The sequence below is a fragment of the Gekko japonicus genome, unplaced genomic scaffold (genome assembly GCF_001447785.1).
Source record: "Gekko japonicus isolate JY-2015 unplaced genomic scaffold, Gekko_japonicus_V1.1 scaffold3446, whole genome shotgun sequence".
In the NCBI taxonomy this organism is placed as follows: Eukaryota; Metazoa; Chordata; class Lepidosauria; order Squamata; family Gekkonidae; genus Gekko; species Gekko japonicus.
The window spans coordinates 76330-103768 of NW_015163713.1; the positions used below are offsets into that span (position 1 = coordinate 76330).

At 46.9% G+C, this 27439-nt stretch overlaps 1 protein-coding gene across 1 annotated transcript in view; it reads right to left on the bottom strand.

Annotated features, from left to right (window-relative positions):
* Window positions 1-2836: 2836 nt before the first annotated feature.
* The window catches only part of LOC107107531 (enkurin-like), a 37654-nt gene continuing 13051 nt past the window's right edge, over window positions 2837-27439 (bottom strand). Inside the window, exons 2-6 of the mRNA XM_015407841.1 lie at window positions 14347-14458; window positions 13274-13422; window positions 10349-10575; window positions 7585-7731; window positions 2837-3010 (exon numbers count right to left, since the gene is read on the bottom strand). Of these exons, the coding sequence (XP_015263327.1) occupies window positions 2837-3010; window positions 7585-7731; window positions 10349-10575; window positions 13274-13422; window positions 14347-14423 (774 nt within the window). The 5' untranslated portion in view covers window positions 14424-14458. The remainder of the gene's footprint in view (window positions 3011-7584; window positions 7732-10348; window positions 10576-13273; window positions 13423-14346; window positions 14459-27439) is intronic.

The following is a 27439-nucleotide window of genomic DNA, read 5'->3' on the forward strand; positions in this document are numbered from 1 at the left end:
GGGAGACAGGAGACAGGTCTATAAATTCTGCACCAGTTGGAGAGAGTGAGCAGAGAGAACTTTTCCTCCTCTTCTGTACTTAACCCCTCGCAAAAGAAAGGAGAAACAGCCCCCACAAGATTATGATCCCCACACAATGCCCCCTCTAAGCTGTGGAGTCTTGTGAGCACAAATTCTACTTTGTGAACTACTGGCATTAAAGTTGTGAGCAAGCGATTTGGCTACTGCATAAATTAGTTTGCTTTGGAGCCCCATCCTTCCTGAGCCGAGACAGAAATGTGTGAGCCGGAGGCTAAGAAACTGTGAGCTGGCTCACACGAGCTCAGCTTAGAGGGAACACTGATCCCCAGTAATTCTGAGAAAAGCCCCCAGCACAGGGGGGGGGGTTCAGCTCTCCTGCAGCCCCTGCAGCTCTGGAGGAGGGGAAATAGCATCCCGGAGGAGGTGTTTGGAGCATGACTTGGCAGCAACCAAAGAGGCAGGGAAGGAAAAGCCGGCCAGGGGGATATCTGGCCCTTTATGCAGAAGCAGCCGTCCTCACCCCATTGAAGCTCTGGCTGGTCAGGCGGGGTGGCTGAGGGGCTCCCTCGGGCCCACCAGATGCAAGCACATGAGCTGATCTGCGCCTGCAAAACCTCCTTTCTCTTCCCAGCAACCCACCCACCTGCCCAGCTGCGGAAAGAGAGCCAGCATTTGTGTGTTGCCAAGCCACCTAAAAGCTTGTGCTTTTGTTCTTTTGAGTGTGCGGAAAGCAGGAAGCCTGTAAACCCTTCCAGGCAGGACTGGAACCGCCCCAAAACAGAATGTCTCCGTCCCTGTCCCAAAAAGTGGTCCAAAGCTGTGCCGTGGTCCCTGGTTTTGAATGCTGCTAAAAGGTGCAGGGGAATTAACATCTTCTGCCGCGGGCCGTCCCTCAGAGCTGCCAGGGCCGTTCCAGTCCCAGATGAGCCACACAGTCCGCTTCGCCCCCAGATCCCCGGAGCGGCCCAGGCACCACCCGTCCAGTCCCCTTGCTCAAGAGCAGGACGTTTCAGACTGGTTGGGAATGGTTCAGGGATCCTGGGCCCAGAGTAGGTTTCTCTAGGAGTGAATGCACTGCTGCACAGAGGCAGGAGGGGGGGACCGCCCCCCACCCCCTTTCTCAGGGAGGCATTACTGCCTTCTGGCCCCAATCCGCACGCCCCCTCCCCCCGTGGACTGAAGCAGCCAGAAGGGGCCGAGGTGGTACCAGCAGGTGGCAGCTCCCACACTTCCAAGAACCCCATCCACGTCTTGATACTGAACAAACTGGAAAAGTTTTTCAGACTACTGTGGGTACCCTGGTACCCTCTGACCCTGTCTCTGAGAATGCAGAGTCCTAGTTGGTAAGGATGGGAGAGATTCTATCTGCAAAGCACTGAGGAAGACGGTCCCAGCAGGCCACCCAGCGGTCCAGCTCCTCCTGCAGGCCAGATCCCAGGAGTTCTTTTTGAGTTCTTCCTGTCTCTAGGAATATACCCGGGCATTGCCTGGGACCCAAGCTGAAAGGCAAGAGAGGAGGAGGAGGAAGAAGAAGAAGAAGAGGAGGAGGAGGAGGAGGAGCAGGAGCAGGAGGAGGAGATTGGCTTTATACCCCATGGCCCTTCACTACCCGAAGGAGTCTCAGAGTGGCTTACAAACTCCTTCCCCTTCCCCTCCCCACAACAGACACCCCGTGAGGGAGGCGGGGCCGAGAGGGCTCTGACGGAAACTGCTCTTTTTCAAGGACAGCTCTTATCAGAGCTACTGCTTGCCCAAGGTCATCCAGCAGGTGCAAATGGAGGAGTGGGGAATCAAACCCAGTTCTCCCAGATTAGAGTCCGCACACTTAACCACTCCACCAAAGTGGCTCTTGAAGGTGGCCTTTAATGGGTTGGTCCTTTCAATTCAAGAACCACCCAAGGTGTAGTTGGCTGCTTTCTCTTTGTTTTACCTAAATTGCGTGTTTTAATTATATTTAAAATTACTGTTGTAAGTTTCGGTTCCTTTTGGGGAGAAAAATGTTGAACAAATATATTGAGTATTATCTATATAAATATAGGTGCAATTCTATGTCTGTGGGCGGGGCCTTTCACCGCTGGCCATCAAATTTCCTTTTGCCTTTTTCTTCGCAATTATCACATACCATTTTGGGCACCATGCATGAAAAGTAATGACTGGATACAATGCTCCCTCCAAGCTGTGGGGTCCTCTTGTGAGCAAAAATCCTACTTGGTGAGCTGCTGGCATTAAAGTTGTGAGCGAACGATTTGGCTGCTGCATAAATCAGTTTGCTCTGGAGCCCTCCTTCCTGAGCTGAGACAAACAATGTGTGAGCTGGCTCACACTCACTCAGCCTAGAGGGAAGACTAGCTGGATGCTAAATAAATGGACGGTCAAGGTAATGCACGTGAGATTTATTTCGGGGGAAACAAGGATTACTAGGCACATTTTAAAGAACTCTGAAACCAAACCGCTTGGGCAGTGGAGGTGGCAGGGTGCATTCCTCCCACGCCGGAGTCTCCCTGCATCGAGGGGGGGTGGCCTTGAGAAGAACAGGTCCCAGGATCAAACCCAATATTTTGTAAGCCTATAAAATACCCTCCTTTAATGCTTATTGTACTGTTGAATAAAGGATGGTTTTCCTTCTCCTTACTGAAAGTAGTTTCATTAGTCAACTTGGGTAAAGCACGAGCCATTCACCATTAAGTACCGAGATCCCACTGCTTTCAATGAGAGATACTTAGGAGGAGCAGGGGGGCCCCCCCCCTTTGGACGCAGCAGGAGGTGGCAGTGCTTAACTTTGCCCGGATCAGGCCCGCTGCGTCTCCTAAAGCCCCTATTTGTTGGCTATGTAGATCACTGGGTGTTTCTCGAGGATGCCGATGTCGTGTTCCAGCTGCTTCATCTGGGTCTCCAGCTTCTCCCGGTACAGTTTCCGTGGGATGGTCTCTACGGCCACAGACATGCTCTGAAAAGCCTGGTTGATCTCTTCCCAGTTCTTCTTGAGGCCCTGGATCGGTTGCATGAAAGAAGAAGAAAAAAGTAAGTGAATTCCTATGGAGCACGTAGCAGCCTTATGAAAAAGATTTCCACACAGTGATGTCAGAAAATGGTTAAATAGCTCATGAAGGAGAGGAGGAGGAGATTGGATTTATACCCCGCCCTTCACTACCCGAAGGAGTCTCTGAGCGGCTTGCAATCTCCTTTCCCTTCCTGTTCCCACAATAGACATCCTGTGAGGTAGGTGGGGCTGAGAGAGCTCTTTCGAGCACTGCTCTTGAGAGAATAGCTGAGAGAACTGGTGACACCGGCAGCTGCAAGTGGAGGAGGAGTGGGGGAATCAAACCTGGTTCTCCCAGATTAGAGTCCGCGCACTTAACCACTACACCAAAGATCCGGGCAATCCCTTTCTTCTGTGAGGAGATGAGACCATCCAGTACTGATAAAACCAGGAAGAAACTCTACAGCAGGCCCCAGTTTTTACCAAAACGGCTGCTGCCCCTCCAGTGTCTCTGGCCATCTTCCGTAAACGCCCCCCACTGTGGATATGGCCAAAGGCAAACTTGGAGCTCTCTTCTACAGACAGTTCTAGAGTTGGTAGCACAACTGTAGCAGACACAACAGAGTTCCTGTCCTAGTGGGATTTTTGTTTAGCAGAGCACATTTATTTCCCCAACTGCAGGGAAAAAAAGAGGTATTTAAAATAACCTGTAAAAGGCACAAGGAAACTCCTTCTTACCTTATTATTCCTAAATATTATTTAAAACACCAACAACACTCAATAAATATATCTAAATGTCTAAAACGATTTCTCTGAACCCTCTGACAATATATTTTAGTTAACAGTACAATATTTGACCCCCAGAGGAACCACTAGGTCCAAAGGCTCTGAGTTCCCCCATCCTTCTGCTATTGCTGGCTGAGCACAGTATGTCAGCTCAGCATCTCTCCTCCTTTGGAAAGGGCAGTGTGTCTCTTTCGGTATTTTGCTTCAGGGGATATATTAAAACCCACCATTTCACAATGTACTGAATTAAAGGTAAAGGTAAGTTGTGGTGCTCATCTCCGTTTCAAAGCCGAAGAGCCAGCGCTGTCTGAAGACGTTTCCGTGGTCATGTGGCCGGCATGACTAAACACCAAGGCGCACGGAATGCTGTGACCTTCCCACCGAAGTGGTACCTATTTATCTACTTGCAATTTCTTGCTTTCGAACTGCTAGGTTACACGTTTCTAAAAAGGAATTTCTCTCTTGGAGACGGCTGCTGCTGCAGCTGGGCCCAGAGCTGCTCCCAGGAGGGTGACAGCGACGCAGCCAGGCGCAGCTCCTGGACTCCTTCGGGACACAGGAGGCAAGTCCATTCGCTGCGTGTGCATGCACAGACCATGTTATTGTTTGGAGGTGATTTAACCCACCCACCCCATATATATATATTCCCTCCTCTAGGCTTTTCTGCAAACCTTGGTGGTCCCCCAAGTGACACAGACACGTCTCCACCTTGGTTCCCTGCAGGTATTCTGTGGGGGTGGGGCACAACAACACACACCTCTCTGGGAGGACCAGACAGCAGAGCACGTGCCCTGGAGTGCCAATAAGGGAGACATGGGTGCATCAATGGTTCATCAGTGGCCCCTATTAGCCACAAGGTATAGATGGGAACTCTCAGTCCGGGGCAAGGGATGCTCTCTATTCCTGGTGCTTGGGGGGGGGGGGCGCAACAGTGGGAGGGCTTCTAGTGTCCTGGCCCCACTGCTGGACCTCCTGATGGCACCTGGTATTTCTGGCCACTGTGTGACACAGAGTGTTGGGACTGGATGGGCCACTGGCCTGATCCAGCATTGGCTTCTCTTCTGTTCTTATGTTCACTACTGTCTAAAGTGTCCATGGCCCTTCAGTTGCCTGCCACCCCTGTGCTGGCAACCTCTGAAAGACTGGGAAGATGGATCCGTGGTGAGATGGCTGAGTCATCAAAATTGAGGTTACTGCTTCATGTGATGCTCTAGGACAGTGATGGCGAACCTTTTAGAGACCGAGTGCCCAAACCGTGACCCAAAACCCACTTATTTATCGCCAAGTGCCAACACGGCAATTTAACCTGAATATGGAGGTTTTACTTTAGAAAAAACAACTCATACATTAACTTAAGATGATCCAAACAAAGTAAGGAAAGCGATCCCAAATGCTTTCATTTACTTAAAATTATTTGGCAGAGAATTCGACACTTTAATGATGGTCTGGGCCTGGCTGGGGCGATGGCACATGTGCCCACAGAGAGGGCTCTGAGTGCCACCTCCGGCACCCGTGCCATAGGTTCGCCACCACTGCTCTAGGAGTTCCCTGCAACACTATGGTCAAATCCGCAGAGACTGGAGAAATTCTTAGAGCACCATGTTAAGAGTGATGTCATCTCTGGGCACACAGGTTTTTTGTCATCTTCTGGGTGTGGAGCAGCAGTCGCTGGGGGTTGTGCGGGGGTATTTGTGAATTTCCTGCATTGTGTAGGGGGTTGGACTAGATGCCCCTGGAGGTCCCTTCCAACTTTTCTATGATTCTACACAGCCGGAGGTGATGCTGCGGCATTGCATGATGCAGTTTTGTCCCCCGTTTCCCCCATCAGTCTAGCGAGTGGCGGCGGAGGACTGAGCTCCAGGGCCTACTCATTCGGACTTTATTAGGTTGACCAGAAACTGCCCCAAAATAGATTAATCAAACTTCTTATTTTGACAACTGACTCCATTGGTTTAGCTATAGTAAAAGCAACATTGTCCACAAAGAGGCATACTTTTGATGTTTGATTTCCAAAAGTAACTCCATTTGTTTTTGGATTGTTCTAAATAGCAACCACAAGGGGTTCTACTGCAGATATTAACAAAAGGGGTGAAAGTGGACAACCTTGATGCATTTCCCTATCGAGAGAGAACTTTTCAGAGACTTCCCTGCTGACAACCGCTGCTTCTGATGAGTGGTCATACATGAGTGCTGTCCAGCTTTTAAATTTCACAAGGGTATGAGAAAGGCAGTGCCTCTCTAATGTTCTTGCCAGATTTGGCTGTTCTACTCTATCAAAAGCCTTTTCAGCACCGAGAAATATCAACAAATCCTCATCTAGAGGACTAGCTGCTTTAACAATCAGCAGCCCCTTGATATTAGCTGACTTATGCTTTTTCCCAGTGAAACACTTTTGACCTGGGCCATTTCAGAGGCAGCCGTGTTGAACTGCGGTAGAACAGCAAGTTTTGAGTCTGCTAGCAAATAAGAGACCAACAAGATTTTTTAATTATGAGCTTTTGAGAATCAATGCTCCCATCTTCAGATACAGGTTGGAAAGGAGATCTCTAAGGATATGAGGACTCAGATCTCCATTCTAACCCATATCTGAAGAAGGGAGCTTTGACTCTTGAGTTCGTATTATCCGAAAACTTTGTTGGCCGCTATGGTGCTGCTGGACTTGAATCTAGCTGGATTGATATACTTGGTTACAGTGTTCCCTCTAAACTATGTTAGTGGAAGCTAGCTTACAGTTTTTTAGCCTCTGGCTCACACATTTTTGTCTTAGCTCAGGAAGGATGGTTCCAGAGCAAACTAATTTATGCAGTAGAAGAAGAGAAGAAGAGATTGGATTTATACCCCGCCCTTCACTCAGAGTCTCTGAGCAGCTTACAAACTCCTTTCACTTCCCCTCCCCACAACAGACACCCTGTGAGGTAGGCGGGGCTGAGAGAGCTTTTTCGAGAACTGCTCTTGAGAGAACAGCTCTGAGAGAACTGTGACTGACCCAAGATCACCCAGCAGGTCAATGTGGAGGTGAAGTGGGGAATCAAACCCGCCTCTCCAGATTAGAGTTCGCGCACTTAACCACAACACCAAACTGGCTCTCAAACAGTAGCCAAATGGCTCACTCACAACTTTAATGCCAGTATCTCACAAAGGAGAATTTTTTGCTCACAAGACTCCACAGCTTAGAGGGAGCATTGCTTGATTATAAACTTAAGTCACTTGGCAATTGTGGAGGAAAAGACTTTTAAATCAATATTCAGCAAAGAGATCGGCCAATATGAACACATGTGTGATGGGTCTTTCCCTTCAAGGGTCCTTCCCTGATTTAGGGATCAAAATTATTTTGGCTTCTTTCTGTAAGACTTGTGGTTGCTGTAAAGAAATAAGTTCATTTATGACCACAGTCATTGAGATGCTCTCAAATCCAACCACATTTATCTGAGGATTACACAAATGGCACCCCCTTTGCTTTATAAACTTTATCCAAATTCATATATTCTAAAAAAAAATTATTCCCGTGCTTGCTTCATATGCATTTCTGGTAAGAAAAGAACATTCACCTACTTCTTTCATAACAGTCTGGTATCACCCTTTTCTCCTCTTACAGCAGCAGGTTTTTTAATGACAAACTGTCCCTATAAGATGCTTGGCGCCAAAAGAGAACCCTGCCTCATTCTACGTACTCTCATAATAGAGTCCCATCCCGTGACAACTACCCGTCCTGAATGTACAGCTTGTGGAGAAACTCCTAACGAGAGGACAGTTTGTCTTTTGTCCTTGGCACCCTGTGACTTAAATCCACCAGGTACCTCCAGAAGATCCTCCCTCTCTTCTTTGGAAACCCGTTTGGGGGCTTTTTGCTGGAGGGTCTCTTTGATGCATTTGTCAGACTCTTCCTTGGCCCTCTTTGCTTCCTCGTTTCGTTTCATCAGGTATCTGGGTACGGCACCAAAATCCTGGAAGAAAAGAACCCTGTGCATGTTCACGGTGCTTACATTTCTGCCTTAGAACTCAAATGGCACCCCATGAAAAACAGTCGTTCTCATATCTCCCGCTCCCCAACAACACGTAATCCAAATTGTATGAAGACATAAACTTGTAAAAAAAAGGTTAACGAATATTATCAGTTGTAGATACTGAAAAAAATTAACCAGCTGCAAGTGGGATCCAATCCTGTTTTATTGTCTGCTGCATTTGTGTTTATTTAGAGCATTTTTATCCCAGTCTTTTTACCGTCTAATAACAATGGAGAGAAGCCCCAGCCTCTGAGAACTAAAGTAATCAGATTTTAAAGCTTGCAACTTTTAAAGATACTACCCTAAACTAATCATAACATTATTTAGGGTAAGTGTACAGTTACGGTTTAGAGGACTGCATGTTTTCACCATTCTTTTTATCCTTGATCATACTGGTGCTGTACAGGGGCCATGTGTACTCTTTTTAATTGTTTATCAAACTTTTCTTGTATTCTGAATTCCCAAAGCCTGGTCTCTGTACCTACACCATGCCTAATTTGGCCCCACTTTCCAAAGAGCAGTAATGGGGAGGGGCAGCAGGTGAGCTCACCATCCCTAAGGTGCAAAAATGTGGAAGATCATCTCTGCACTAGCTAGCACAAGTGAAGCAGGAGACACGGCAACTAGGCAGAGCTTTTAAATGGCAAAGCAGATACAGAGTTCTGGGAGTACAAATCCTTCCAGCTTGAGATATCCAGGGTGGCCACAGGTCCTTCCTGAGTTCCTGGGCTAAGAGGAAATGGAGCTTGAAAGACCATTCCTTCACACATGGCATTATAAATTCAAATAAACATTGTTAGTTTTTAAGGCATCACTGGACTTTTGTTTTATTTTGTTACAACAGACTAACTTGGGCCCCGGTCACACAGGCAGGAAACTGTGGGGGAGAAGCGTGGCTGTTTGCCCTGGGGCAAACTACTGCGCAGTTACTCGATCAGACCTCCCGTAGAGGTCCTGTGGAAGTACCGTGGAGGTTCCATGGCAAGGGAGAGGTGCTGATCACAGGACAAGCCGGCGTGCAACGAAGAAGCGTGCGCCCCGGCAAACTGTTTTTTTGTGTGTGTGTACATGACGAATGCGCATGCTCCGTTGGGTGCGTGTGCGCATCCACAGAGACGTGGACAAAAAAACCCCACCTTATTTGCAAGGGGACATGGGCGGGCGCCAGATGCCACCGGAAACGCGATCAGATGCCCGCCCTTGCCCCGCAGTTTCTGGAAACTAGTACCTCCGAGGTACTAGTTTTTTGCCACGCAGTTTCGGCTGGAAGCCTCAGTTGTGCCACGGGAGTGCTACGCTTCCCAGATGTGCTGGTGAGATCGCACCCGGAAACTCCGCCTGTTTTCCGTCTCACTTGTGTGGCTTCTGTTCCGTGTGACCGCAGCCTTGGCTACCCTTTTGCAGTTATAAGTTTGCAGATCTCCTTACAATATTTCAACACCATCAATTTAATTTAGTTAGATACCGTTAGGCTGCGATCACACACACTAAATAGTCCACCTTCAATCCACTTTCAAACTGGATTTTTACTGTGTGAACTGGCAAAATCCAGTTGGAAAGTGGGTTGAAAGTGGATTATTTAGTGTGTGTGACCGTGGCCTTCCGTTTATTTAGTGATCTTTGGGCCACCCTCCCCTGGCCTGAGAGCCAAAGTAGCACACAGTACCTAAAGCGCACGAGCACAATAGTAACACCCCATTCCTACAGAAAGAATGCCGCTGAGCACAACAGCATGACCCGTCCCCAAAAGCCCTCCCCAAAAGTTCAGCTTCGCATGGTCTCCTAAATGCTAGGAGGGTGGGCGTATCTCTAACAGTCTGAGGAAAGCCATTCCACACACCCAGGGACTAAGGCTGGGCCACACCCAGGACAAGCCGTGGGGAAGACCAGTTCTGCCAGCAGAGATGATCTTTCGAGTGTGTGGATCTCAGTCCGTGAAGGGTGCTTTCAAGGTCACTCACGACCAGCACTTTGAATTGAAGCTGGAATCCGATCTCAGTAGTGGCACCACGGTAGCACGGCGGCTGGTCCTGCACATCAGTTGGGCTGCTGCATTCTGAACACCCTGAATTTTCCAGGTTGTATTCAGGAGCAACCCACGTGGTACCCATGAACGTTTCCAAGCGGAGGAGGCTGGACGACCCTCTTTCGGCGACGCTCCTGCTGAGTGCCGGGGGTTGGACTAGATGACCTGCAAGGTCCCTTCCAACTCTTAACATTCTATGATTCTATGAGAAGACTCTTACACAGAGATCACCTGAGCATGGATCAGTGTGGCCAGATCAGCCAGATCCCGGAAGGGAGCCAACTTGCTCGGTGAGACTAAGATGCAAGGCCCTTTCCCCCACACGATGTATGCCTGTGTCCTTAGCAGGAGGGCAGGGTCTAGTGCAACTCCCAAACTTTTGGTGGAAAATATCAAAGCAAGACCCTCCCCATCCACAGGGGGTGGCGCAGCGCCCACCGGCCCCTCCCCCCCGCCCACCAGCACCCCTGCCTCCCTCTGCTCTGGATTCCGTTTCCGTTTCTTCCCCCTGCTGCCAACTGCAAAACATACCTTTTTCTTGAGGTACTTTTGAACTAGTCCTGAACGGTCGATGAGAAACTTGTCGCCCTTCCGCACGTCGATGCAGGCGCGGAGCGGCTTCTTGGGTACCAGCATGATGGCTTCGGCAGCATTTGCCGTGATGAAATTCTTCCTGCTTCGAAGGCCCATGATAGGGCGCTCTGTTCTCTGTGGCACGGTCAGCACCGGGGATTTCTTGCTGCCCCGAGCTTTCCCCCCTGTTTAACATTAAGCCATGAAAGTTTTTTTTAAAAAACGCAGGTATCTCAGAAAGAAAACAGACAAAAACAAAACGTAAGAAGCCCATCTTGGCAGAGATTCCCATCCCCAGAGTCGTCACATTCCCACCAGTGTTCCCTCTAAGCTGAGTTAGTGTGAGCTAGCTCACAGGTTTTTAGCCTCCAGCTCACACATCTTTGTCTTAGCTCAGGAAGGATGGGGCTCCAGAGCAAACTAATGTATACAGTAGCCAAATTGCTCACTCACAACTTTAATGCTGCTAGCTCAGAAAGTAGAATTTTTGCTCACAAGGCTCCACAGTTTAGAGGGAACATTGAATTTCCCACAGAGGCCATCTAGTGCAACCCCCTGCTAAGTGCTGGATCAGCCGAGAGCATCCCTGACAAGTGTTTGTCCAGCCACTGCTTAAAGACTGTCAGGGAGGGGGAGCTCACCACCGCCTGAGGCAGCTGGTTTCACTGTTGAACAACTCTGACGGCCAAAAAGGTTTTCCTAGTATCCAGCTGGCACCTTCCCACCCTTAATTTAAACCCATAATTGCAAGTCCTTTCCTCTGCTGCCAACAGGAACAGCTCCCTGCCCTCCCCTAAGTGTTGTTGTTGTTTAGTCACACAGTCGAGTCCGACTCTTCGCGACCGCATCACGCCAGGCCCTCCTGTCTTCCGTCGTGCTCCGGAGTTTGCTTAATTTCATGTTCGTTGTATCGATAAGTGACAGCCAGCGCTGTCTGAAGACGTTTCCGTGGTCATGTGGCTGGCATAGCGGATGGAATAGCAAATCACACTAACGAGGATTTGTTGTTGTTCAGTCGCACAGTCGAGTCCGACTCTTTGCGACCCCATGGACCACATCATGCCAGGATTATCAAGCACCATTTATATGTAAGCGGTTTCCAATAATTCAGTTTCTCTTTTGCTAATGATAACTACTGGCTTTGTTTCTGAAAACAGAATTATTTAAAGTAACATATAGGTTAAAGCTACTAACCCATCAATGAACTGTTGTCAGCAGCAAAATAGATGTTATGTTAATGAGCATAATGATACCTCCTTAAGTATTTAGATAATGTTAACTAATGTTTGTTGTTATTCCTTTTGCTCTTCTCATCATATTGTTGTTATATTCTTGTATTGTTACATGTGGAAAACCTTGAATAAACCTTTGTTGGTATAAAAAAAGAAAAGAAAAGAAACACTTTTAGTAGTACATTTATTCCCATTAACCAATAACTGTAATAATCAGAAAAAACATAAAAATATATGTATATAAGAAGCGTACATGAGATGTACACTTTAGTGTATGCGTGTGTGTAAAGTGCTGTCAAGCTGCAGCCAAACTATGGCAATCCCAAAGGGTTTTCAAGGCAACTGAGTAAGTAGAGTTGGTTTGCCATTGCCTTCCTCTGCAAAGTCTTCCTTGATGTTCTCCCATCCAAGTACGGACCTGCTTAGCTTCTGAGATCTGATATCAATTTATTAGTACAATAACTGACCAAATACGTAAAAGAACCGAAAAGACATCAGCCGGTAAAACAGTAAAATGCATACAGATGCTATCCAGAATATCAAACATTAAAATGTTAGGAATAAAATTAAAATATCTCTCCCTTATAATAAAAGAGTTTTGGGTGCCAAAGTTCTAAAATGCACTCCTTTAGTGTTAGGCCGAAAAAACTGCCACTCGGAAGACACTACCCACCTAACTGTCCTAGAGTCCTGTCCACAGTCCTTTAGTTTACCCATCAGAACATTATGATCTTCTGGTGCCGGCCCATTCTACAGTCCTGGATGCATTTGTAAAGCTAATTTTATCACTATTTGTTCCGGTTGCCTTGCATTTAGCTGGAGGGAGTCTCGTCAGCTGCCTCGGAGTCGAGAGAGGGGAGAGAAGTCTTTTGCATGAGCAAAGAAGAGGACATGATGTGCCCATGGGACCCTGCGAGAGAGGGCATCCACTAAGAGCACCGGTGCATGGATCAGGGGCTGGCTCAGGTTTCCCCGAGTGAGGTGAGCAGAAGGGACCGCAGGCTCTCTGACAAAAGCAGTGGGAGCTGCAAGCAAGGCAAGCAGAACAGGAAGGGGGGGTGTAGGTAATAGTGGGATTAAATTATGGGTGGAATGATACAGGCTGGATAATTACGATAAAAGCGCTTCAGTCAGCCGGTAGGCAGATTACAAAACACGGTAACATCAGTTAATCAGTAAACGGATTGCAAGATGTGGGAGGGGAGGGAGCTGGGGAGGGACCTACAGTCATGGAGCCCACCCCCCTGATGTCACAGCTATTTCCTCCAAGGGAACTTCCCTCTGTGGTCTGGAGGTCAGTCCTCATGCCAGAAGCTCTTCAGCCCCTACATGGATGTTGGCAAGCAGACATGTGGGATAGAAGCTGGCGCAAATGCTGTATGAAAACTGTTATGTTCTGAGCCTGAACAGTACCTGGAAACTGCCTGAGCTTGTTCCTCCAGAACAATAGATAGCCAGGATCCTGGAATGGACCTATAGAGGAGTAGTTGTAATGTAAATAGCCTATTGTGGGTGGTGGGGTGTGGTCTTTGCAGGCTTTATAAACAGGGCTGCAAGGCCAGATTTTGTCTTAGGGTTAAGCTGAAATCACCAATAAACTATGAGCTGATCACTACATGGACCTCGAACCCAGTATGTTTCAAAAACCTACGTTTCGGCAGCTTGGGCGTCTTCGGATATTTTTGCAGAAAGTCCTTCGGAGTGGGGACTTGGAGTTTTGGCACGCCCATCGTCTTGCACGGGGCTTTGTTCTGCGCCTGCGCTTCCCTTCTCACGAAGGCCCTGAATGTGGAGATATACCTTGGATGCAAGAAGGAAGACACAGGAGCAAAATTAGAGTGCAGAAAGTTGCTTCTTCCCTCCAGGCATTACCCTGGCATATTCTGGTGTCAGTCACAAGGATGTCTGACAAAAGTAGGGCCCGGATGTCTGACAAAAGTGGGAGCTGGTCTGGCATAGCAAGGATAGTGTGGGACTATAGCACCAGGAAGTCGCAGCTTGGCCACAAAGCTCACTGGGTGGCTCTGGGCTTCACCTGCTCCACGGGGTTGTTTTGAGAATAAAAGGGATGGGCAGGCAGTTCCGGATGGACAAAAGGAAGTACTACTTTGCACAGAGAGTGTTCAAAATGTGGAATTCACTGCCAGAGGATGTAGTGTGGAGGCCACAAGAATAAAAAGTTTTAAAAGGGGATTAGATAGATTCAGGGAGGATAAGTCTATCAATGGCTTCTAGCCATGGTGGCTGAGGGGAACCTCCGCATTCAGAGGCACTAATCCTCTGAATCACAGAGCCAGGAGGCAACGTCAGGGGAAGGCCTCGGCCTCTCTGCCCTGTTGTTGGCCCTCCAGAGGAACTGGCTGGCCCCCGCGGGGGACGCTGGAGCACATGGACCACTGGTCTGATGACCCAGCAGGGCTCTTCTGAGGTTCTTCTCAGGGGAAGGCCTCGGCCTCTCTGCCCTGTTCTTGGCCCTCCAGAGGGACTGGCTGGCCCCTGTGTGAGACGGGAGGCTGGACTAGATAGACCCTCCCTGGTCTGACCCAGCAGGGCTCTTCTTGTGTTTACATTCTTAAGGGAGAACCAGGTAAACCACCCCGAGGTCCTGGCAGAAATGGCAGGATTAAACTGAGATGGAAGGGTGGATGGGTATATGGATGGATACAGGAACAGACAGTTCAAAGTCAAAAGGTCGCCAGGATTATTTGCACAGGAGCTCCACACCTGGGTGGAAAGAAAGGCTTTTCTTCCTCCACAGGGATAAGATTGTAAATGTTCTCCTCCACGCACAGCGCTGTCATCTTCCCAGCTAGACTTCTTTTCCGATGGACCTAACCTTGAATCTGGAGGAAAGGTGGGATATAAATGCTTTAGTAAATAAATAAATCAAGTGCTGTTTGATAAAGGTAAAGCCATCCCCTCTGAATGAACTTAAAGTGAACCCCCCCCCCCAATGTTCCATCTAAGCTGTGGACTCGTGAGCAAAAATCCTACTTTGCGAGCTGCTGGCATGAAAGTTGTGAGTGAGCAATTTGGCTACTGCATAAACTAGTTTGCTCTGGAGCCCTCCTTCCTGAGCTAAGACAAAAATGTGTGAGCTGGAGGCTAAAAAACTGTGAGCTAGCTCACACTAACTGCTTAGAAGGAACATTGCCCCCCCTCCTTTCTGTTCCCCTCCCTTTGGAACACAGATGAGAAGGCGCTGCCACCCCCACCCCAAAAGCCCATCCAAATACTCGGCCTGTGTCTGGCAAACCTTCCAAATGAAATCTATTTTTTCACCCTGTTTTCAGATCATCTTTTATTTCTGGTAAGGGAAGGAATATCACTTAAGACAGGGGTGTCAAACACGCTGCCTGGGGGCCAGATCAGGCCCCTCGGGGGGCTTCTATCAGGCCCGCAATGGAACTGGCTGTCTTCTGCTTCTTCTTCCAGTTCTGCTGCTGCTGTGTCATCGTAGGTTTGCAGCTTACAGATACACACCTGAACAGCGTACTCAAGATTACAACATAGATCTGCCACATATACCAGAAATTTTCTTATTAAATATACTGCCTGAAAGCTATAAGAAAGAGGATATATATGTAATAAGTTATATACTAACAGCTGCTCATATACTATTTGCTAAACAATGGGTCAGAGAGAATACCTTCAAAAGATGACGTAATGCATAGACTGCTGGAGATAGCAGAAATGGACAAATTGTCTATTATAAAGCAAGAAAAAAGATGAAGAACTATATTGGAGAAGATGGAGAAAGGTATATAAATGGCTGTATGATAATGTATGACATAATAATGTATGAGACTCAATTCTGTAATTATTGAATGATATTGGTTTCATGTACTATTATATTGTAAAAATGTTTGTGTCCTTTATAAAGTTTATATCTCCGCTACCTGGCATTACATTTTATGGCACACCTGGGCCAGCCCAACGAGGCCTCGTTTATGTCAGATCCGGCACGCATAACAAATGAGTTCGACACCCCTGACTTAAGATGAAGGAAGCTGCCTTATACTGAATCAGGCCCTGGGTCCCTCAGAGTCAACATCGTCCACTCAGACTAGCCGTGGCTCTTCAGGGTCTCAGGTGGAGGTCAGTCACATCCCCTCCTGTATGGTCCTTTTGAACCGGAGATGCTGCAGGAGATTGAACCTGGGACCTTGTGCGTGCCAATCAGAGGCTCGGCCCCTCCCAAGATCAAGAAGAAAGAACTGCTGCTGTCCAACTGTTGTCCCCAAGGGTGTGTGTGTGTGTCTGCCTGTCTCCCCACACCCACCAGCCTCCCCTTCTGGGGCTCCTTTCCCCAACCCCACAAACCACCAGAAAGGGCCAGAGTGGACCAGCTGCGATGCACACCTTCCCGATCTGCTGTTGGCAGTTGGGATCCTGAAGGGAGGGAGGAGGGGTTCCCTGGGGGGGGGGTATGCAGAGGCCCCGCCCACTGGCTGGCCAATAATCATCCCCACAGGGAGGGGCTTCCGGCTAGTCTGTGGAACTCCTTTCGAGGATCCCCCCCAAAGTCACGGCCATTTCCCCCCCCCAAAAAACCCCAACACCCTCCCCAACAAAACCCTTCATCATTTTTGGCCCTCACTAAGCTGTGGTGGCTCAAGTGGTCAAGACGCTGAACTGCAGGCTGTGGAAGGTCGGTAGTTCAGCAGTTCGAGACCCGGGTGCCGCATGACAGAGTGAGCTCCCGTCTCTAGTTCCAGCTCCTGCCAACCTAGCAGTTCGAAAGCAAGACATTGCAAGTAGATAAATAGGGACCACTTCAGTGGGAAGGGAACAGCGTTCCGTGCGCCTTGGTGTTTAGTCATGCCAGCCACATGACCACGGAAACGTCTTCGGACAGCGCTGGCTCTTCGGCTTTGAAACGGAGATGAGCACCGCAACACCGCTTTCAAGCAAGGGAACCTTTACCTTTACCTAAGGGTTAATGTTAGTACTATTGTAATCAATGCTCCCTCTAAGCTGTGGAGTCCTGCGAGCAAAAATTCTGCTCTGTGAGCTCCTGGCATTAAAGTTGCGAGCCAGCAATTTGGCTGCTGCGTAAATTAGATTGCTCTGGAGCCCTCCTTCCTGAGCTGAGAGAAAAATGTGTGAGCCGGAGGCTACAAAGCTGTGAGCTGGCTCACACTAACTCAGCTTAGCGGGAACACTGCTTGTAATATCTTTTTATCAATACCAACCAAAATATCAGAAATAGGAAATGGACACTGAGCTCCATGGGACTTGCTTCTGAGTATACATGCTTAGAATGACTTAGAATTACTCTATACACTTGTTAGTAGCAATAGATACTTATTATTATTGAGGGAGGGAAGAGGGGTCCCTGAGGGAACGCCAAACGACACCCATTGGCAGAAGATGGCAACAGAAGGGAACGGACGGGCAAGTCTTCCCGAGGAGGAACATCCAGAGTTTTGGTGCCACGACCGAGAAGTCCCTCACGTGCTGCCTGCCTAGTCTCAGAAGGTGGGGGTACCTTTAGCAGGACCCCCAGGGATCACCAACACAGTGGTTGGCTAGGTCAGGAGTGGCCAAATTGCGGCTTGGGAGAGCCAGTTTGGTGTGGTGGTTAAGTGCACGGAATCGGATTCCCCACTCCTCCTCCACTTGCACCTGGCTGGATGACCTTGGGCAAGCCATAGTTCTGATAAGAGCTGTCCTTGGAAAAGAGCCGTTTCTGTCAGAGCTCTCTCAGCCCCGCCTACCTCACGGGGTGCCTGTTGTGGGGAGGGGAAGGGAAGAAGAGTTTGTCAGCCGCTCTGAGACATCTCTCTTCTTCTTCTTCTCTTTCACATATATTGTGTGGCTCCTGGCAGGGTGGCTGGGGAAGCTAGATATCATCAGCAAACAAATAAATATCATTGGGCAAATAAATATCATTATCAATATCTGCTTTTACCGCTTTTGTTACTATTTCTGGCAGTCTCGTTTCATGTTAACATAAGAACATAAGAGATGCCAATGTTGGATCAGGCCAAAGGCCCATCCAGTCCAACACTCTGTATCACACAGTGGGGGCCAAAAATACCAGGTGCCATCAGGAGGTCCACCAGTGGGGCCAGGACATTAGAAGCCCTCCCACTGTTGACTCCCCCAAGCACCAAGATGACAGAGCATCACTTGCCCCAGAGCCCTATCTATACCTTGTGGCTAATAGCCACTGATGGACCTCTGCTCCATATGCTTATCTAATTCCCTTTTGAAGCCGTCCATGCTTGTAGCCGCCACCGCCTCCTGTGGCAGTGAATTCCAAGTGTTAATCACTCTTTGGTGTGTTAATAAAAAGCAAATCTGCATATTTCCCAGTAAAAACGTCTAATATTTCTTCATGTCTTGCGGCTCTCAAACATCTGATGTTTATTCTATGTGGCTCTTACGTTAAGCAGGTCTGGCCACCCCTGGGCTGGGTCCATAACAGAGTAGGCTGTGCTTCAGGGACAATGGTTCCAAATCACACAGGGTTTTAAAGATCAAGATCAGCACCTTGAATTGTCCCCGGGTACAAATTTGGAGCCGGTGTAGATGTGCCAAGGCTGGAATGATGACCCACTCTAGTCAACGTCCCGGCTACACCCCTCTGCAGTGTGTAGGGTCTCACATCCTCATGTGAACCTGAACCCTGAATCCAGTGAGGGGCAACCCAGTTTTGCTACCTTGGCCCAATGGGATAGCAACTACTGGTTTGATTGCCAGTTTGACCACTGAAGCCCAGGTACATGCCAGTCCACAAGAAGGGCACACCATGCTGCCGCTCAGTCTTGGTATTTTGGCTCCCCAAAGCACCTTCCATGTTAATGCTGATGGCCTGGGATCCTGTTGAAGCTCAAAGTGTGATTCCCTGTTTTTAACCTGCCTTGGGTTTCAGGGAGGAAGGCGGGTGTGACGGAGAGGTCCCCGTCCCACCTCCCTCAGGGTGAATGAGAGTTGATGGAACGCTGCTGGGAGGCTGACAGTGGATGGAGGGGGAAGGGGGGAAAGGAGTGGAGAGATTGAATCTTGGGGTGAAGGAGATGGGGCTGGAAGCTGGCATGAAAAAATATGGACTGGAAGGAGGAGGAGGAGGAGGAGTTGGATTTATACCCTGCTCTTCACCTGGAGTCTCAGAGGAGGAGGAGGAGGAGATTGGATTTATATCCCGCCCTGGACTGGCATATGAGTAGGAGCCGCCACTATCACTACTATCACTACTGTACCATCATTACCTGGCCCTGGAAGAAAGAACGTCAGTGCTTCCTGGAGCAGACGACGCTGAAAGGTGGAGCAACAGTAATACGCCATCTTGTGAAAGATCTAATCAGAATAATCAGAGCACTTATTATTAATAATAATGTTATAATATTGTAGAATGGTTTTAAATGGTTTTAAATATGTTAAATATGTTTTATATGTTGGCTTATGCCTGATTGTAAGCTGCCCTGAATCCGCGTAGCGGGGAGGGCGGGCTAGAAATCGAACTTATAAAATAAATAAAATATAAATAAAACACATTTAAACAAGGTAATATTCCCCAAGAGTCCTCCAAGTCTATCTCAGAGAACATTCCAAGTGGTGGTATACTCTGATGGAAAACAGTAAGACATTTTACTTAGACCTCCTACAAGGCCTGTAAAACAGAGATCTTCCACCAGGCCTTCGATTTGGAGCTGCCACTGATTATATACTGATAACATTTGAACAGCTAACATCTGAACTGTTAAGGCCCTCTATGTTAACTTGAACAATAACAGCCAGTGTACTATGACCGCCATCAGCATTTTATGTTTTTGATATGTATTTATATGTATTTATGATTGCCATTCTTTTGATTACTACGTTATTGCATTGTCTCAATGCATCTGTGTTTTAACGTATTTTAACCCACTGTAAGCCGCCCTGAGCCTACTACGCAGGGAGGGCGGTATACAAATCGAATAAATAAATAAATAAAATACTAAGACACAGAGATCTGCCTATTTAAGTTTGTGGATTTGGAACCCTAAAAGTATTGATTCTTGGTTGTCTCATCTAACTGGAAACTGCTTCAGGAGGGGAGAGAAGAAGGATGCTCCGAAATATTGTGGGGAAAGTGGTTTTATTTATTTGTTTAAAACATTCATTTGTTTAATTTAAGACATTTTATTTGTTTAAAACATTCATTAGCTAACAATGTAAACATACCAATAATAACAAAAAGACATTAAAAACCACAATTTAAAATCACAGTCTGAGACAGCTAATAAATAGAAAAACTAAATTATTGAAATGCCGTCCTAAATAAAACTGGTTTTTGAGGAGAGCTTTGAAAGAAACATCACACAGAAAAGGCAGAGACGTCTGAGGGAGAAGGAAACCTTCAGACAGCTGAGGGTGGTGGAAATGGCGGATCAAGACCCCCCCGAGGAAGGGAGATATCGGGGGGGGGACATGGGGGAGGAGGAGGAGTTTGTGGTGCACCTGGGAGCATCCAGGAAGGGGACCTGTGGGTTTGAGGATGGGTGTCACGCGGTCCCATTCACAAGGGTAGTCAGCAGAAGTGAAGGTGCTGAGATACAACAATGGGGACGGTCTCAGTAGTCAAAGTGAAAGAGTGGACCAGAGTGAAAACCAACATTTTTGTTACCAGGACGGAGGGAAGGGACAGAATTGTGAAATGTTGCAAAGGTCGAAGTGACATGACCTGTCCACAGGCTGAACATGGAGAGCAGAAGAGAAAATAGCCAAGGGTTTTTGTATGGCCTTCTGAGGGTGGTGGTGCCACCAATGTTGCTACCATGTAACCTTCAGCCAGTTTCCCTCCTCCCCTGCCAGAACACACGGCTACCACATAACCTTCAGCCAGTTTCCCTCCTCCCCTGTCTTAAGTGAATGCCACTGAATCCTAGAATCATAGAGTGGGAAGGGGCCACAGAGGCCATCTAGTCCAACCCCCTGAGCAATGCAGGGTCAGCCTAGAGCAGTGATGGCGAACCTTTTAGAGACCAAGTGCCCAAACTGTGACTCAAAACCCACTTATTTATCGCAAAGTGCCCACACGGCAATTTAACCTGAATACTGAGGTTTTACTTCAGAAAAAACAACTCATACATTAACTTAAGAGGATCCAAACAAAGTAAGGAAAGCAATCCCAAATGCTTTCATTGACTTAAAATTATTTGGCAGAGAATTCGACACTTTAATGATGGTCTGGGCCTGGCTGGGGTGATGGCACGCGTGCCCACAGAGAGGGCTCTGAGTGCCACCTCTGGCCCCCGTGCCATAGGTTCGCCACCACTGGCCTAGAGCATCCCTGACCAGTGTTTGTCCGTGTCTTAAAAGCTTGCGAAGGGGGGGGGGGGGAGCTCATTACCTCCTGAGACAGCCAATTCTACTGCTAGACTACTCTTACTGTACACACACACACACCCCATATCCAGCCGGTATCTTTCTACCTACCCTGACTGTTCCCTGGAAAGCCAGATAATGAAACTGAAGCTCAAATACTTTGGCCACCCAATGAGAAGGGAGCACTCACTGGAGAAGAAGACCCTGATGCTGGGAAAGACTGAAGGTCAAAGAAGACGGGGACGGCAAAGGATGAGATGGTCAGACAGTGTCAAAGATGCAACGAACATGAAATTGAGCCAACTTCAGAGGATGGCGGAAGACAGGAAGGCCTGGCGTGATCTGGTCCATGGGGTTGCGGAGAGTCGGACTCGACTGTGCAACTGAACAACAACAACCTTTCTGCCTGTAATTTAAGCCTATTATTGCGAGTCCTCTCCTCTGCTGCCAACAGGAGCAGCTCCCTGCCCTCCTCCAAGTGACAGCCCTTCAAAGACTTCAAGAGAGCCATCCTGTCCCCCCTCCGCCTCCTCTTCTCCGAACAGAACACACCCCAGTCCCTCAGCCTTTCCTCTCAGGGCCCTGATCATCCTCATCGCTCTCCTCTGCACCGGCTCCATCCTGTCCACATCCTTTCTGTCCGCAGGTATCTCTGCTCAATCTAAGAGTTTGCAGCAAAGGTGTGAAATACTGTTTTATGAGACTAATCTTATGGTGCTGTACGTTCCAGGCCGTTTATCACAGCCTTGCTAGGGACTTGGGGCTTGGTCAGCAGTAATAAAAATATAACTTCTCTGGCGTGGCTCATGTTCTTACGATGCTTTGCTCTGTAAGCCCCCTCAAGAAGGCTGTACGGAGAGACAGCACAGAAACGACTGAAATTAATTAACGGGCCGTGGGAACGTCCCTGCTGTGCCACGACAGTGGCAGTGGAACGTGCGGAGTCAAGTCATAGCCGGCCACCCTGTCGTGTCTCCAAGGCAAGAGGCGTTCAGAGGGGGTTGGCCATCGGCCTGTCTCTGCCTAGTGACCCGGGACTCCAGGGGTGGTCTCCCATCCAAATACTAACCAGGCTGATGCTGCTTCGCTTCTGAGATCAGGGAAGACAAACAGAGGTGCTTGGCCACAGAGTGGTTGGCCACTCCTCGCCTCTGTGTGCTGACCAATGTTCCCTCTAAGCTGAATTAGTGTGAGCTGGCTCACAGTTTTTTAGCCTCCAGCTCACAGATTTTTCCCTTAGCTCAGGAAGAATGGCTCTAAAGCAAACTAATTTATGTAGTAGCCAAATCGCTCGCTCACAACTTTCATTCCAGTAGCTCACAAAGTAGAATTTCTGCTCACAAGACCAGGGCTGACCCTGCTTAGTTTCTGAGATTTGAGGGTCAGGGGATGTCACAGTAGGCAGTGTGAAAGCACATATAACCATGGCTTATGACAGCATAGAGCAGGGGTGTCAACAACTAGAGTTGATCTTGAGAAGATTAAAACATATTTAAAGGAGATTCCACTACCAAAAATAAGTAAGGAATACAAAGACTTATTAAATGGTCCAATTCAAAAAGAAGAAGTGATGAAGGCAATAGAAGAGACAAAGTTGGGGAAGGCGCCTGGGCTGGACGGATTTACAGCGAAATTCTACAAAAAGATGAAAGAAGAAATTTCCCCGGTCCTGGAAGCTTTAACCAACGAAATAAGAGAAAACAAAAAGGTGCCGGACTCATGGAAAGAAGCAATTATTTCTTTGATTCCAAAGGAAGGACAAGATTCAACAAATGTAAAGAACTACAGGCCAATATCTCTTTTGAACAACGATTATAAAATCTTTGCAAAAATTATTGCAGAAAGGGTGAAAAACTATTTACAAACGGTAATTTCTGAAGATCAAGCGGGCTTTTTACCCAAAAGGCAGATTAGAGACAATGTAAGAATAGTAATGGACGCAATTGAATATTATGAAAAGCACCCAGAAAAAGAAGTAGCTTTTCTGTTTGTTGATGCAGAAAAAGCTTTTGACAATCTTAATTGGAATTTTATGCACCAGATGATGGAAAAGATTGAAGCGGGACAACATTTTAGAAATTGTATTGAAGCTATCTATTCTGAACAAAGAGCTAAAATAAATGTGAATAAAGAACTGACAGATAACTTCAAAGTACAGAAAGGAACAAGGCAAGGTTGTCCGTTATCACCGTTATTATTTATCTGGGTATTGGAAATACTTTTACAAAAAATACAGTACGATCAAGAAATAAAGGGCTTGACACATAAAGGACACCAATACAAATATCGAGCATTTGCAGACGATGTAATGTTTATGGTGGAAAACCCAACAGAAAAATTGACATTGCTTTTTCAAAAAATAAAGGAGTTTGGAGAATTGGCCGGCTTTTACGTAAATAAGAATAAAACAAAACTTATATGTAAAAACATGATCAAACAAAAACAAGTGGAACTACAAGAACTGGTACAATGTGAAGTAGTTAAAAAAACAAAATACCTTGGAATTGAATTAACGGCAAAAAATATAGACCTATATAAGAATAATTATGAGAAATTATGGACTAAGCTGACTCAAGATTTTAAGAAATGGGATAAAATGAACTTATCACTGATGGGAAGAATATCAGTTATAAAAATGAATGTCCTACCACGTTTGATGTTCCTGTTCCAAACAATACCAATTCTGCATAAAACGGATTTGTTGGCCAAGTGGCAACAAGAGTTGTCAAAATTTGTTTGGGCAGGCAAGAAACCAAGGATCAAAATGAAAATACTTTGTGATGCCAAAGAAAGAGGAGGTCTACAAATGCCAAATCTTAGACTATATTATGAAGCGGTTTGTCTAACATGGATGGATCAATGGGTGAAGCTTGAAAATGACAGATTGTTGGGGTTGGAAGGGCATGATTGTAGATTTGGCTGGCATGCATATTTATGGTATGACAAGATAAAAATGGACAGTTTTTTTAAACTTCACTTGGTGAGAAAAGCTTTGTATATGGTATGGACAAGATATAAGAAGTACCAGAGTGACTTAAGACCATTGTGGATTGTACCAGTAGAAGTGTTGATATCTTACTCAAGACAGCGAGGTAGAGACTGGTTGCCATATAGAGATTTAATTAAAAAAGAGGGAACAGAGTGGGTAATGAAAAAGCAGAATGAAATTGAATATGAATATGAGTGGTTGAAATATATGCAGATTTATGATCTTTTTAGATCTGACAAAAAAAACTATGGTTTTAGAGAGGAAAAAAATGAAATTGAAAAGGTATGGGAGAGTGGAGGAGGAAAAAATATTTCTAAAATGTATAAGGTGTTGTTAAAATGGTATACTGAAGATGAAACTGTTAAAGAACAAATGTTAAAATGGGCTATTAATATGAATAAGGAAGTAGATATGGAAACTTGGGAATATTTGTGGAAAAACTCTATTAAGATCTCGACATGTACTAATGTTAAAGAAAATTGTTATAAGATGATGTATAGGTGGTACATGACACCTAAGAAGATTGCAAATATGAATCAAAATATGTCAAACAAATGCTGGAAATGTAAGAGGCATGAGGGCTCATTTTATCATATGTGGTGGACTTGTGAGAAAGCTGTAGACTTTTGGACAAAAGTCCACAATGAAATGCAAAAAATACTGAAATGTTCTTTTAAAAAAGCACCGGAAATTCTGCTTTTGGGACTCAAAATGGAAGAAGTCAATACGACTAAAAAAACTTTACTCTGGTACCTGATAGTGACAGCGAGAATGATTTATGCTCAGTTTTGGAAGACAGAAAAGGTACCAGAGGTTGAAGAATGGATACAAAAAGTTCTGTTCATGGCACAAATGGATAAGATTACAAAAAAACTGAATAACAAAGAAGACGATGAGTTTTTTGGAGAATGGAATGATTTTAAAATTTATCTGGAAAAGAACTGGGATGTGAAACAAAACTTAATATGTTTAGATCAATATTAAGTCAAACGATGTTATCTTTAGATTGTAATGATGAGAAACTGATATTGTTGATGATATGAAGTAATTTGGAGCAGGGGTGGAAGCATTGTGGGAAGCCATTGGAGGGAGGGGAGGAACTGGGAATGGGGTAGACAATTGATAGAATGAAATGTTTTATATGTTGTATTCCTGAGAAAATAAAATTTGTTTACCAAAAAAAAAAAAAACATGGAGCCCAGGGGCCGGATTAGGCCCACAGTGGAACTGGCTGTCTTCTGCTGCTTCTTCCAGTTCTGCTGCTGCTGCGTCATCGCAGGTTTGCAGTTTACAGATACACACCTGAACAGCAGCCTCAGGACTGCAACAGCACAGACATTTTGATGCGATAGTTCAGAGCAAGAGGTGTCAGTTATCAGACACTGTTAAATAAACAAAATATTGAAAGAGTGCTGATGTTTTAAGCATGTTTTTATTTTAAGTAAAAAAACCAAACCCCTCTCTGTTTGTGTCCTTTATAAAGTTTATATCTCCGCTCTACCTGGCATTACATTTTGTGACACACCCGGCCCGGCCTGACAAGGTCTCATTTATGTCAGATCCGGCCCTCATAACAAATGAGTTTGACACCCCTGGCATGTTAGTGGAACAACATCTTGTGAAATATGAGGAGAATGAAGTCCCAGTAAAAACTAACAGGTAAGAGAATCTTAGCCGATCAATATTGAGACTGTATAAGGACATCAGGAGGAAAGATGAGAAGCTCAGTCTTGGATGGGTGGAATCGGTGACAGTCATGAAACAGCCACACGTTACACTTAAAATTAGCAGAGTTTCTTATAAAATCAGTCTGCAACACATATATCCAAATCCCATCTTACTAGCTGTGCACTTGAATGCACAACTCTGGTCCCGAAAAGAATCACAAATAACAAGTTTGTGTCATTTGTTCACTTTCTTAGTTTCTAGCCTACCCTTCTTGCAGAGACGCAAAGTCTTGTGATACCGGCAAGAGGCTCTGGCCTCGCGTAGACTCCTACAGGGAGAGGGGTTACAATTGTGGGATCATCACCAAGAGTGAGGGCGATTTCTCACTAGAGCTGCCTCGCAGCACAGCGCCGTTTGCCCCAACACAAACATGTCAATTTCACACCGGAGGCTGCGGGCTGCATTTGACTCGGGGCTTCGCCCGATTTCCTCCGCAGTTTCATGATCCTCAGAAACCAGGATCACGAAACTGCGGAGGAAATCGGGCGAAGCCCCGAGTCAAATGCAGCCCGCTGAAACACACCATCCAAAAAATATATATATATAGAATTTGAGGTCCAAAAAGATGAAAGAATCAAATAAAGAGAAGAAGAGGGGGGGGGGAAAGAAATCAAAAGAGGTATATGGAATGCCACCAAGAGAAACTGTTCACATCAGAAGCTGCTAGAAGCACTTTTCTATACGGAAGTTATCTCCCAACGATGAAGTCCAGAAAATGGGGGGGGGGGGGGGTGCGTGCTAAGAGCATTGCCTGGGATGTGAACAAATGTGAGACTGAAAAGAGAAACCTGGAAGCAAAGACAGCTTGAGGAACCTCCAGAATTATTCGAGATAGAAAGTAAAAGCACTGAAAACAGGACATGACGGAAACCACGCTGGCCACAACCCGTGAAGCAATCCCCCGCAATCTCGTCAGCTTCAACTCAGACAACACGTTGCCTTTGTGCTCCTCTGGGCTCCACTGCCAACATAACGTCTGAGCCATGACTCAGTTAAGCCGGCCCCGGCATGCAGGACATTGACGTACGGTTCCCCTCTGTTCTTGCCAGCCAGTGTCTGGATCATCGCAATCAGTTCGGAGACCTGCTGCAACCTGTTCTCCCCGGCTGCATCAGGACTGAAAGTGCAGACGCGGCACCCGCATTTCTCGATCAGCTCCCGGAGGGCCTCATTATCGGACCGTGACAAACAGTCTCGCATGGAGAGCGCTCCTGACTCTTCTCGCTGGGTGAGCAAGAGAATCATGTACCGGGCGGCGTCCGCCCCAAACACATCCAGGACTCGCTCGGCTGCCGCTGCGTCTTCTGCTGTGAAGTGACCTGCCTGGGTCACGAACACCAGAGCGTGAGGGCCAGGCTTGGAGAGGCCGAGGCAGCGCATGATTTCCACCAGAGAGTCTTGCCCACAGATGTCTGAATCAAAAATGGTTGCCGTGTCAATCAAAGAGACCTTCTGGCCATTCCAGCTCCCGTGCCCTCTTTGGCACTTGCCAACTGTCGCGTTTCCCCCGGGCTCAGCAGACGTGGACTCCTTCCGGCCCAAGATGGCATCTCCCACGGCCCTCTTCCCACTTCCGGCCCTTCCAACAAGGACGATCCTCAGCTCTGATTCTCTCCCCGTTCCTGCGGAGTTCAGAAAAACAGGACAGAGCACTGATGAACATAAGAACATAGGAACATAAGAGACGCCAATGTTGGGTCAGGCCAATGGCCCATCCAGTCCAACACTCTGTGTCACACAGTGGCCAGAAATACCAGGTGCCATCAGGAGGTCCACCAGTGGGGC